Here is a 13,631-nt window from a genome sequence, read left to right on the forward strand (position 1 = left end):
ATGACCTAACTCAGAAGTATCCCTGTTCCTCTGACACATGAGGCACCCACCATTTCCAACTTCAGCAGCACCCCAGCTTCCACCACCCCACTGCAGGATGCCCACCATGACCGAGCTCAGCATGGGAAGGAATGTTGCTGAGCCCAGCCACAACCTGCCATTCAGCTGGTCAGGAGGAGGGGGGAGAAAGGCCAAGGCACCGCAACTAGCCAAGAGGCACAGGCCCCACCAAGGAACGGGCCTGTGCAGCCAACAAGTGGGGCATGTGAAGACATCACTGAGCTCTGGCCCCACTATACATTTGGGAACAAGGAATGGCTCAAGCAGATGCTCTGAAGCCCAATGTTCCAAAGATCAAAGTACTCGTTGTGTCACTGGTGCAGACCTAGGCTGCCCCGGCACTGCCACTATCTTGGAAGGACCATTGCAGGAGGTATAAGTAAGTAGAATTTCAATTGAATTATATAATGGAAAAATATACTTTAAGTTGTTTAATTTACCACTGTAATAGTTTTGTAATTTAAAGTACTGCACTTCAGTTTGAAGTGTCTGGGTAGAATTTTTATTGTCTGCTAAGGAAGGGTCAACTGAACCTTACTTCAGTTTTATCATTGATTCCTATGGGAATCATCGCTTCACTTTAGGATTTTCACTTAAAGTTGAAATTTTCAGGGATGCAACTCCAACTTTAAGTGAGGACACCCTATGTATTAATACTTCTTTAGCCTCTATGGTTGAGTGGCCATTCTTCAAGAATTAGCCAAAGCAATAGGTATAAAATATTTGGACTGTGTAGTATTTGTGGCTAAGTCCAATTTGGGCCACATCCGACATTCAATCACACTCACTTCTCAACAAAAGTACATCACGTAGCAAGGACTAGGAATACAGCCTGGAACACTGTTCTGTATCACTTCATCATTGATATGTTTCTGCCCACTCTTAGCGATGGGGACAAGGGGCTGGGACTATGTAATTTTCAGGCAAAGAAATAAATTACTTACAGGCATGGGAATCTTCGACAGCTCCTTCCCAATGCAGTTTTTCATTATGCTCCAAAGGTTAATGCTGTAGTTGGGCTTGTCTGGGATTTGATTCCGCCTCTTTCTGTAAGGCTTTGCCTCTCCTCTTGTTGATGCACTGAAGGAAGCTTGGTGCTGACACTCAAAAACCTGCAGGCAGAGGGACAGAATGACTAACAAGGGATAAGGAAAATGTATTCAGGTGAATATGTAGAGTATTAACAAAGCAGAGTTGCTACTGATACAAACAAAATGCAGTCTCAGGAACAGAAATTAGTCTTTCAGTGTTCAAGTGTAGGACCAAGCAAATTTGCATATATAGGTTCTAGTTTGATAAATTAATATTCCTATCACAGAATCTACAGGATACAACATTCCTATTGGTTAAGGGCAAAGTGACATTGTCTACAGCTGTGGGTCACGGGGCTCAGTTTCATACTGGAAGTAATGGGTTATATTTCAACATTTGATATGAATTTTGGCTAGCTTATATAAGATTCTCTCCGCAAAGGCAGATCGTTATTATTAAAGGAGCTTATTGATCACAACATAAACACCCAGCAAACAAATAAAATTGATGAGATTGATATTGCACAATTAGCAGCTCACTGGTATCAAAGGAAGAGCTGCTGTTTGAGACAATTACAATGAGTATTTATTACAGTAATAGGTATGTTAGTGCTGGGCCTAATAGACTAAGGACAAGAGCTGTGCAATAATGATTGTCTAAGTGATAGGGGTGTTACACTGAGGGATGCTGCACAGTGTACCCTTTATCTTGGTTCTGGAGAATTTGCTGGTCAACCTCTGGTATCATCCTGCTGTTAATCCCAGGCATGTACCTCCTCCTCCGTTCAATGTGCTGGTGAATCCAGTGTTCAATATGATGAACAAATACAGCAGTATACAGTGTTACATGTACGTTACAATGGTACTCAATGTCCAGGCACATTGAACAGACTAAGGCACACATTGTAGTCATCTTACATGGGAATAACATTTCTAAGACAAATTTTAGTGAGAAACAATGAAGTCATTATTTTGCATTTCTCAAAGTTAAGGCAACAATTACTACAGTGCGATTTTTCTATATTCATGAATGGGATGTGGGTGTTGCTAGTTGGATCCCTTCAGTTCTTGTGGTATTGGGTCATTCACAGTGCTGTCAAGAAGAGAGTTCCAGGATTTTGATTCAGGGACTGAAGAAATGGCAGTACACTATAGTACGAAGCCAGAACAGAATGTAGCTTGGAGGGGAACTTGCATTAGTGGTGCTCCGATGCACCTGCTGGCCTTGTCTTTCCAGGTGGGAGAAGTCATGGGATGCTTATGAAGAAGTCTAGGGTATATGGAAAATGGGAATAGTGTAATTCTAAGGCTATGCTCACTGCACTTGTAAAGGTCCAGTTTCAGGGTCTCGGAAACTGCACCTAAAAACTCTGCAATGAAACCAAAGCAGCTGAAGTTAAATAATCCTGAGGGATTACATGCTGTGTACTTTGCAGTGAGTAAAACTCTGCAGCTCTTAATCAGAGGGTTTTGGATTAGTCTGCAGTCTTTCAAGCAGATGAAGCATGCAGGGTTTGAAATACATGAAAATTAAAAAGGTGCAAATTGATACAAGATAGAACACTGCTGTCAGTCATTGGGATTCTGAATTTTTATAAAGAACCCTACACGGGATGCGGGGGTTGCTGGCAAGGACACCATTTGCTGGCCATCCCTAACTGCCCTTCAATTAACCAAGCCATTTTCATAGGGCAGTTAAGAGTGAACCACACTGTTGTGGGTCTAGAGTCACATGCAGGCCAGACCAAGTAAGGACATCAGATTTCTGTCCTAAAAGGCAACAGTGAAGCATATGGATTTTTATGACAATTGTTTCATGAGTCCCAGTAATGGTGCCATCTCATATTCCATGCAATTAAATGGCAAATCCTTTACAGAGGAGCAAGAAAAAAAAAGCGAGAAAAAAATCCACATTATTGGACGTGGCAGCTTGGAGCATGCAGAGACTTGGTCATAAAGGGAGAATAGTTATGGGGAGTTTACAATAAGGAGTGTTTACTAACCATGGCTATCAAACTGACTGTGTTAAATTGTTGCATGATCTCATTGTAAAGGGAGCCACATTCAGCCAGGATCGTTTCACTTGCCTGGTATTCAGAATTCCAAGAACTGACAATAGTCTATTTGATTTGTCATTTGTTAATCGCCGTGCATCTTACATCCTGCAAAATTTGAGTCACAGAGATGCATAGCATGGAAACAGACCATTCGGTCCACCTCGTCCATGCTCACCAGATACTCTGATCTAATCTAGTTCCATTTACCAGCATTTGGTCTATATCCCTCTAAACCCTTCCTATTCATATACCCATCCAGATGCCTTTTAAATATTGTAATTGTACCAGCCGCCACCACTTCCTCTGGCAGCTCATGGCATACACATACCACCCTTCGCGTGAAGACATTGCCCCTTAGGTCCCTTTTAAATCTTTCCCCTCTCACCCTAAACCTATGGCCTCTAGTTCTGGATGCCCCCAATCCAGGAAAAAATACCTTGTCTATTTATCCTATCTATGCCCCTCATGATTGTATAAACCTCTATAAGGTCACCCCTCAGCCTCCAACGCTCCAGGGAAAATAGCTCCAGCCTATTCAACCTCTCTCTATAGCTCAAAACCTCCAACCCTAACAACATCCTTGCAAATCTTTTCTGAACCCTTTCAAGTTTCACAACATCCTTCCGATAGGAGGGAGACCAGAATTGCGCATGATAGTCCAAAAGTGGCCTAACCAATGTCTTGTACAGCCGCAACACCTCCTGTACTCAATGCTCTGAACAAAAAAGGAAAGCATACCAAATGCCTTCTTCACTATCCTACCTACCTGAGATTCCTCTTTCAAGGAGCTATAAACCTGCACTCCAAGGTCTCTCTCTTCAGCAATACTCCTCAGGACCTTACCATTAAGTGTATAAGTCCTGCCCTGATTTGCCTTTCCAAAGTGCAGCATTTATCTAAATTAAACTCCATCTGCCACTCCTCGGTCCATCGCCCTATCTGATCCAGATCCCATTGTACTCTGAGGTAACCTTCTTTGCTGTCCTCTACAGCTCCAATTTTGGTGTCATCTGCAAACTTGCTAACTATACCTCCTATGTTCACATCCAAATCATTTATCTAAATGGAGACCCAGCACTGATCCTTGTGGCACTCCACTGGTCACAGGCCTCCAACCCTCCACCACTACCCTCTATCTTCTACCTTTGAACCAGTTCTGTATCCAAATGGCTAGTTCTCCATGTATTCCATGCTACCATGAGGAACCTTGTCGAATGCCTTACTCAAGTCCATATAGATCACACCTCTTGCTCTGTCCTCATCAATCCTCTTTGGTACTTCTTCAAAAAAAAAACTCAATCAAGTTAGGGAGACATGATTTCCCGTAGACAAAGCCATGTTGACTTGTCCTAATCAGTTCTTGCCTTTCCAAATACCTGTAAACCCTGTCCCTCCGGATTCCCTCCAACAACTTGCTCACCACCGATGTCAGACTGGAGGAGAAAGTGAGGTCTGCAGATGCTGGAGATCAGAGCTGAAAATGTGTTGCTAGAAAAGCGCAGCAGGTCAGGCAGCATCCAGGGAACAGGAGAATCGACGTTTCAGGCATAAGCCCTTCTTTCCTGAAGAAGGGCTTATGCCCGAAACGCGATTCTCCTGTTCCCTGGATGCTGCCTGACCTGCTGCGCTTTTCCAGCAACACATTTTCAGCACCGATGTCAGGCTCACTGGTCTATAGTTCCCTGGCTTGTCCTTGCTACCTTTTTTTTTAAAACAGTGGCATCACATTAGCCAACCTCCAGTCTTCCAGCATCTCAGCTGTGACTATCGATGATACAAATATCTCAGCAAGGGACCCAGCAATCACTTCCCTAGTTTCCCACAGAATTCTAGGGGACACCTGATCAGGTCCTGGGGAGTTATCCACTTTTATGTGTTTCAAGACATCCAGCACTTCCTCTTCTGTATATGGATATTTTTTTCAAGATGTCACCATCTATTTCTCGACATTCTCTATCTTCCATGTCCTTCTCCATAGTAAACACTGATGCAAAATACTCTTTTAGTATCTCTCCCATGTCCTGCGGTTCCACAGATAGGCTGCCTTCCTGATCTTTGAAGTGCCCTATTCTCTCCCTAGGTACCCTTTTGTCATTAATGTATTTATAAAGTCCCTTAGGATTCTCCTTAACCCTATTTGCCAAAGCTATCTCATGTCCCCTTTTTGCTCTCCTGATTTCCCTCAAGTATATTCCTACTGCCTTTATACTCTTCTAAGAATTCACTCGATCTATCTTGTCTATACCTGACATTGGCTTCCTTCTTTTTCTTCACCAAATCTCAATTTATCTGGTCATCTAGCATTCCCTACACCAAACAGCCTTGCCTTTCACTCTCACAGAAATACACTGTCTCTGGACTCTCAATCTCATTTTAGAAGGCCATTTTCCAGCAGTCACTTTACCTGCGAACATCTGCAACCGATCAGCTTTCGAAAGTTCTTGCCTTATATTGTCAAAGTTGGCGTTCCTCCAGTTTAGAACTTCAACTTTTAGATCAGGTCTATCCTTTTCCATCACTATTTTAAAACTAATAGAATTTTGATCAGTGGCCCCAAAGTGCTCCCCCACTAACACCTCAGTCACTTGCCCTGCCTTATTTCTCAAGCGTAGGTCAAGTTTTGCACCTTCTCTAGTAGGTTCATCTGCTAGAGACCCATTTAACAAGGACTCCAGTAAGTGGTCATCCAATGTTTCATGACCAACTAATGACCACCAACTTTTACCAGCCAACAGAGAGTAACATTGGATGGGACTTACAATGAGGGTGGGACCCAAACTCTTCCCATTCTTGTGAATCTGGGTGTGTGTACACCATTGACTGTATAACTGTTGATTTTGCTGCTCGTTGGATGCTGCCTGAATTGCTGTGCTCTTCTAGCACCACTGATCAAGAATCTGGTTTCCAGCATCTGCAGTTATTGTTTTTACCCCAACTGTTGATTTAAGTCAGCTCTCAGTTGGTGAAACTCCCCACTGGGAGTTTAGAAGGGAAAACTTTTCAAATCCAATGTTTCCAGGGTGATGGGGGCTGTTGCAGGGAGGTCAGATAGCTTTTACTCACATGGTCATCCAGGTTCCAGGTTTCAGTCTGATCACTGCTGGTTCCACTGATATTACTTCCTGTACGCCTGCAAATAAACACAAGTCAAGAGATCTAAACACAGGAATGCCAGCATTTATACTCCGGGCTAAGCATAACATATTAGTTCTTGGCACGTGGCTGATGCTGGAAAGGCAACATTTACCATATATCTCTACTTGCTTGGGGGGGGGGGGGGCGCTACACAGAGAGACTGAAGTTATGCATAAACCAGAGAGGCTAGGAATGGGAGGATCCCTTCCCTGATCAATTGAGTTCAAGAGCTGCTTCAGGAGTTTAAGTGCCCAAAGTCAAAGGTGACATTCAAGAGAGGTATTAAAGAAGCACTGTGGTGTTGTAGTTGCCATCTTTCAAGAGTAACATTAAGCCAAAGCCCCTCCTTGGTGCAGACCATGTGGCACTATTTCAACACCTAAACAGTATCAGATTGTTGATTGTGGGATCTTACTGTGCCCAAATTGGCTGCTGCATTTCCTGCATTATAATAGTACTGACTCCAAGAGTACTGCATTAGCTGTAAAGAGCTTTGGTAAAATCTGGAATATGAAAGATACTAATCTAAATGCAAGGTTTGCTTTTCTGAGGAAACGTAGCAAGCATGCTCCTGAAAGGTGAGTTAATCCTTGCAGTGCTTCTGTGACCTGAATGAAAACACACCAATAGATTCAATCACAGAACTAAGCTACTCAAGTGACCAAGATATTGTCTAAGAATGTTTTGGTCCATATATCTGAAACATTCGGAAGCTCTGTTTTGATCTCAGCTGCTGTTGCTAGCCCAACCGGCTCTGGGTTTAGAATGAAAGCAATCAGGATTTCTGCTCCTAATCATGCAAAATGACTTGGTTTGATTTCAGTGCAGTGATGGCTTTAGTTGTGATGCCCGCCAGGACTAAATAGCCTGTAAACACTCACTAAAGTTCACTCACAAAAATGATCATTCAGGATGTGATCCCCATCAAGTATTGACTTTCTTGGCACAGCAGAATCTGCAGCGCAGCAGAGAAACTTGTTGTGAACTGGATGGTTTGCTCACGTGTCAGTTTGATGTCACTGTGGGGCCTCAAGCCTGAGTGTAAAGTTGAGAACTTGCACAAAGTATTGGGAGTGCATTAACGTGTAGATATGACAACTGAAGATCTGTAGACAGGTTGAGGGAATGAACTTTGCATTAAAGAAATTTGTTCATCTTCAAATGTGTATGTTTATGGATAAGTTTCTAAATGTTTGCACGGTGCATGCGTTCCTATCTGCATGTACAGCCTTGACAGTGCAGTGTTTCATTCACATCGACCAGCTCTCTCCATTCCATCAATTCCCCAAAATGATCACTTGCCTGTGCTTTGTGGGATCGGTGGTTACTGTAATAAATTCTGGTGCATTCTCCATGGCATCGAAATATTCAGTCTCCTCATCTTCATCACTAGTTTCCCCTTTCACGTGACGCACTCTCGCTGCATTTAAATGCACATACATTAGAAAACAGTGGAAAATGCACACACTGCAATTTTCCTTGATAACCATGTGCTGATTAAAGTCAGTGGTGGGAACCAAATACCTTATTAACTCTGTCCACACTGCATCAATTGCTACACATGTTACAAGGAACACGGAGATGCTCCTATATAACCTCAGCCTCTGCAAATATTTCCTCTATGGAATGTCAAATCAAAATGTACTGATACCCTGGTGGGATTCTCCTCACCACAAGGTGGAAACCCCAGGGAATGAGGGAGAGTGCCTCTTTTCAACTAAACCTCCAAGGTTCAACCAACAGTTTCTTTACTAAACTATCATTGCAACTTTGGTAAAATAATGTGGAGGGATTTCCCACAGGTGTAACAACACTTTGATAGAAAGGTAAGCAGAGATTCTTTAAAAACAGCAAACGGGTCTGGAAGGTCAACTCAACAACATTCCGCATCTCAGACTGGCTAGCAAGGTTATAGATACAGAACTGGCTCAAAGTTAGAGGGTGGTCAAAAGTTGCTTTTCAGACTGGAGGTCTGTGACCTGTGGTGTACCACAAGGACCGGTGCTGAGTCCACTGCTTCTTGTCATTGATATAAATGAATTGGATGTGAACATAGGAAGTACGGTTAGTAATTTTGCAGATGACACCAAAATTGGTGGTGTAGTGGACAGCCAAGAAGGTTACCTCAGAGTACAACAGGACCTTGATCAGATGGGCCAGTGGGTCAAAGAGTGGCAAATAGAGTTTAATTTCTATAAATGTGAGGTGCTGCATTTAGGAAAGGCAAATCAGGACTGGACTTATACACTTAATGGTAAGGTCCTAGAAAGTGTTGCTGAACAAAGAGACCTTGGAGTGCAGGTTCATAGCTCCTTTAAAATGGAGTTGCAAATAGACAGGATAGTGAAGGCAGCGTTTGGTATACTTTCCTTTATTGGTCAGAGCATCGAGTTTAGGAGTTGGGAGGTCATGTTGTGGCTGTACAGGACATTGGTTAGGCCACTTTTGGAATACTACATTCAATTCTGGTCCCCCTGTAATAGGAAGGATGTTGTGAAATTTGAAAGGGTTCAGAAAAGATTTAAAGGATGTTGCCAGGGTTAGGGGATTTGAGCTATAGAGAGAGGTTAAATAGGTTGGGACTATTTTCCCTGGAATATCGGAGGCGGAGGGTTGATCTTGTAGCAGTTTACAAAATCATGAGGGCATAGATAGGGTGAACAGTCAAGGTTTCTTCCCCAGGTTAGCAGAGTCCAAAACTAGAGGACACAGGTTTAAGATGAGAAGGGAAAGATTTAAAAGGGACCCTAAGGGGTAACATTTTCATGCAGAGGGTGGTGCGTGAATGGAATGAGCTGCTAGAGGAAGTGGTGGAGGCTGGTACAATTACAACATTTCAAAGGCATCTGGATGAATAGGAATGGTTTAGAAGGATATGGGCCAAATATTGGCAAATGGGACTAGATGAATTTAGGATATTTGGTTGGTATGGACAAGTTGGACTGAAGGGTCTGTTTCCATGCTATGACTATCAAAGTGAGACATAGACTGCAGATCTCTAATTGTATTGCAATTAAACGTACTGTGATTGAGTAAGCACCTCTAATGCTTCCTTCATAACATATCCATCTCCTGTTGTTCATCCTCACTGCCTTTCCAAATGGAAATACCAACTTATTGCTGAGCTGTAAACAATGGCTTTCAGCTAGACTTGTGCACTGTTAATACACGAACACATCAGGAACAGAAAACATTTCTTATGTTCCAGCCCTATTTATGAATGAATATGTCAGAATAAGGAGTGACACTTCAATTAAAGTTTAGGGCAGATTGAATGTGAGGAGCAATATGTCAGATTGATTGGTGTAACAACTATCCATTCTGCCTGATGAAAAAGAGCTCCAAGTGACCAAACGGAGTTGTCACAAAACAAAAATCTCTGTATGGAATGAGTCACTTCCTGCAGTCCCGATAGGAATACGGTTCCCATCAATTATATACAACAGATGATTGCTAAAGTGGGTTATCTGGTCATTAACCCATTGCTATTTTTGGGAGATTGCTGTGTGAAAACTGGTTGCCATATTACAATTATTCAAATAGAAGTTCAATTTGTCAAACATAACTTGCCAGTGGCACATTAAACAAAACATTATTTTAGCACATTTTTAAAAACATAATAGTCAGATACATTAATAGTGATGGGGAAACAGATGCCTTCAAAATCCAAACAGGGCTAAGGCAGGATCTATGATAGCCCCCTTACTGTTTGCAGTCTTCTTGACAGTGGTTACTCATCGAAAAGATCAAATATCCTCTGGAGTCAGCATTAAAATCCACCTAGATAGAAAACTTCCTAAACTGAGCCACCTCTGTGCCAAACTGACACCATAGATAGACATGGTCTACAATGTGCAGATGATGAGCTAGTGTTGCTCACTCTGCTCCAGGGTTACAAAACACTCCCAATCTGTTCAATTCTGTAGACAAGAAATTTAGTCTGGCTTGGAATGTTGCCAAAACAAAACTTATATCAACCGCACCTGGTTAGCCAGATATTCTACCTCCCATTTATTCTGAGCACTGATTGATCGATCCCAGACGGTCAACTTACCAGTTCGGACTTTAAGAGTTTCTGAGGTGTACTGGCAGTGTCCCTACCTCAACCAGGAGGCCTGGATTCAAGTCCCACCTGCTCCAGAGGTGTGTAATAATATCTCTGAACAGGTTGATTAGAAAATATCTCCAGGTTTGGACTTGTCCAGCCTAATGCGCCTGAAGATACATGGGTCAAGAATCAGTCTGTACAGCCATATGAAGATAAACAGAAACCCACAACCCTCCCTGAGCTGACATCCTCCTCAGTCGAAAGGACATCCACAGACAATATGTGGACATTCAACATTCAGGTAGACTCTCTCTTCATAACACCATTTTATAGAATGAAACTTGACCTTTCATGACAAGAAAACCCATCCCAAACAGATCAGTTGCTTGAAATATTACAATGATGTTGTGGTTCTGTTCGCTGAGCTGGGAATTTGTGTTGCAGACATTTCGTCCCCTGTCTAGGTGACATCCTCAGTGCTAGGGAGCCTCCTGTGAAGCGCTTCTGTGATGTTTCCTCTGGCATGTATAGTGGTTTGAATCTGCTGCTTCCAGTTGTCAGTTCCAGCTGTCCGTTGCAGTAACCCAATATACCGACCACTGCAACGGATAGCTGGAACTGACAACCGGAAGCGGCAGATTCAAACCACTATAAATGCCGGAGGAAACATCACAGAAGGGCTTCACCGGCGGTTCCCAAGCACTGAGGATGTCACCTAGACAGGGGATGAAACGTCTGCAACACAAATTCCCAGCTTGGCGAACAGAACCACAACAACGAGCTCCCGAGCTACAAATCTTCTCACAAACTTTGAATATTACTATGATGACTATGATTCATATGATTCAGAGATATTTAACCCAATGAATTCAAATAGATTGATGCAGCCAATGGCGTCAGGACTTCTCCCAGGTCTAGGCCCTTTACAACAACCTTACTGTTAGAAAGAACGTGTGATGACTTGTGCTTACATAGTGGTTAATCAGAGGTAACTGATTTCCTCTAATCTGACCTAATGGTCATAGTCATAGCAATGCTCCATGGAGCCCTGGGCTCGACTGCTTGCTCTGCACTTCAGGAAGGCCCTTTTGTTCAGCATTTCTGATCCTTGCTCCATGATATAATCCCTACAGTGTGGAAGCAGGCCATTTGGCCCATTCAGTCCACACCAACCCTCCAAAGAGACCGACCCCCTACCCTATTACAGTATTCCTGATGGCTAGTCCAACTGACCTACATATCCCTGGACCCGATGGATAATTTAGCATGGTCAAGCCACCTATCCTGCACACCTTTGGACTGTGGGAGGAAACTGGATCACTTGGAGGAAACTCACACAGACAGAATGTGCAAATTCCACACAGACAGTTGCCCAAGGCTAGAATCGAACCTGGGTCCCTGCGCTATGAGACAGTGGTGCCAACCACTGAGCCTTCCCTAAAACACACCATAACTTATTACTGTCTGAAGAAGAAAAATAACCAGACCATTGTATAGCATCTTGTGGCAATGACATCAATCAATCATGGAGACAATTCAGCACATCCCTGCCATTAAAAATGATTAATTTAAGGCTATCTGAGGAACCCTTTGGTTTGTCCCCAAACAGGAAAGACATTTTGATTATTTAAGAATTGTGTTAGGGTGGGGCCATCCGATTTCCCCCACTCCCCATGTCTCCCCAGTTTGCTATTTTCAACATATAGGCAGCAATGCACTGGATCACACTGGTGGAGAATGGCCAAAGCCATTCTGTCCTTATCCAAATCCACTTTCCAATATGGACTAAGAAACTATCACTGCATTCTAATGTCAAGCAGATCTTAGTATGAGACTCATTTAAGGGTTAGCATCGTCTGGTTAGAGCATGGTGTTAATAACGTCAAGGTCGTGGGTTCAATCCCTGCACTGACCAAGTGTAGTGCTGAGGTGGGCCAGCCAGCGAAGTTTGCAGTGCTGTGTCAGGGTTGGCGATTGCTTTAAAGTGGCGGCACGGTGGCACAGTGGTTAGCACTGCTGCCTCACAGCGCCAGAGACCCGGGTTCAATTCCCACTTCAGGCGACTGTGTGTGGAGTTAGGGGAATGGGTCTGGGTGGATCGCACTTCAGCGGGTCGGTGTGGACTTGTTGGGCTGAAGGGCCTGTTTCCACACTAAGTAATCTAATCTTCCGTAGTGTTCCAATGAGATTCCAGCTGGTTGATGTACTCCAATCATGAAGTAGTCCTTGAGCCCAGAACTGTCCTGTTGATATTGATATATTGCACTGCCAAATAACTCTAATTGGGATTGTTAAAAGGCTGGCAGGAACATGCAAACTAAAATCTCTCCTACAAGCTTACAGATTTGAAGAATGCTTTCTCCTGTAGCTATAAAAAAAAGGGGGAAAGGAAGTTTATATTGTGAGCATTTGTTGACTCCTCCAACGAACTGTGTAACTAGAGTCTGTATAGCTAACACAGCTGTGAATGTGATCACATCCATCAGACCAACATAAGAACTAAGAGCAGGAGAAGGCAATTCAGCCCTTCCGGCTTGCTCCAACAATTCAAAGCAATCACAGCTGATCTCATCTTGGGCTTCAACTCCACTTCTCTGCCTGCTCCTCGTAACTCTTCAACTAATTACTAATTAAAAATTACTTTCCTCCTCCTCAAATTTACTTAATGTCCCAGCATCCACCGCACTCTGGCTTAGCGACTTCCACAAATTCATGACCCTGAGAGAAGTAATTTCTCATCTCAGTTTTAAATGTGCTACTCCTTATCCTAAAAATTATGACCTCTCATTCTAGATTGCCCTACAAGCAGAAATATGTTTGTTTGTCACCCCCAAACCTTCTAAACATTAGGCAGAATAGGCCTAAACAGCTCAATCTCTCTTCATAAGACAAACTCATCTCTGAGGAAGAAGTGGGTACTGCAGATGCTGGAGATTAGAGTCAAGATTAGAGTAGTGCTGGAGAAGCACAGCCGGTCAGGCAGCATCCAAGGAGCAGGAAAATCGACGTCAGGAATAAGGACTTTTGCCGAAATATCGGTTCTTCCTGCTCTTCGGGTGCTGCCTGACCTGCTGTGCTTCTCCAGCACCACTCTAATCAAAACTCATCTCTGAAGTCAATCTAGTGAATCTCCTCTAAGCTGCCTGCAATACAACTATATCCCTCCTCAAGTGAGGCAACCAAGGCGGCACCAAATAAAAAGGTGGGATTAAGGAGAATGTCTACACAATCAAAAATGCTGTATTTGAATTGGTAAACTCAAAACAATGAAAGGTTTTTCTGCCTGAAGTTTATTGTGTC

At 43.2% G+C, this 13,631-nt stretch overlaps 1 protein-coding gene across 14 annotated transcripts in view; it reads right to left on the minus strand.

Moving 5' to 3' along the window:
• The window catches only part of LOC122562796 (oxysterol-binding protein 2-like), a 334,280-nt gene that overhangs the window by 47,994 nt on the left and 272,655 nt on the right, over positions 1-13,631 (minus strand). For all 14 annotated transcript variants that reach the window (XM_043715995.1, XM_043715998.1, XM_043715997.1 and 11 more), the window contains 3 exons: positions 7,586-7,703; positions 6,212-6,278; positions 1,005-1,172 (listed from right to left, as the gene is read on the minus strand). In XM_043715995.1, the coding sequence (XP_043571930.1) occupies positions 1,005-1,172; positions 6,212-6,278; positions 7,586-7,703 (353 nt within the window). The remainder of the gene's footprint in view (positions 1-1,004; positions 1,173-6,211; positions 6,279-7,585; positions 7,704-13,631) is intronic.

This window comes from Chiloscyllium plagiosum, chromosome 25, assembly GCF_004010195.1.
Source record: "Chiloscyllium plagiosum isolate BGI_BamShark_2017 chromosome 25, ASM401019v2, whole genome shotgun sequence".
In the NCBI taxonomy this organism is placed as follows: Eukaryota; Metazoa; Chordata; class Chondrichthyes; order Orectolobiformes; family Hemiscylliidae; genus Chiloscyllium; species Chiloscyllium plagiosum.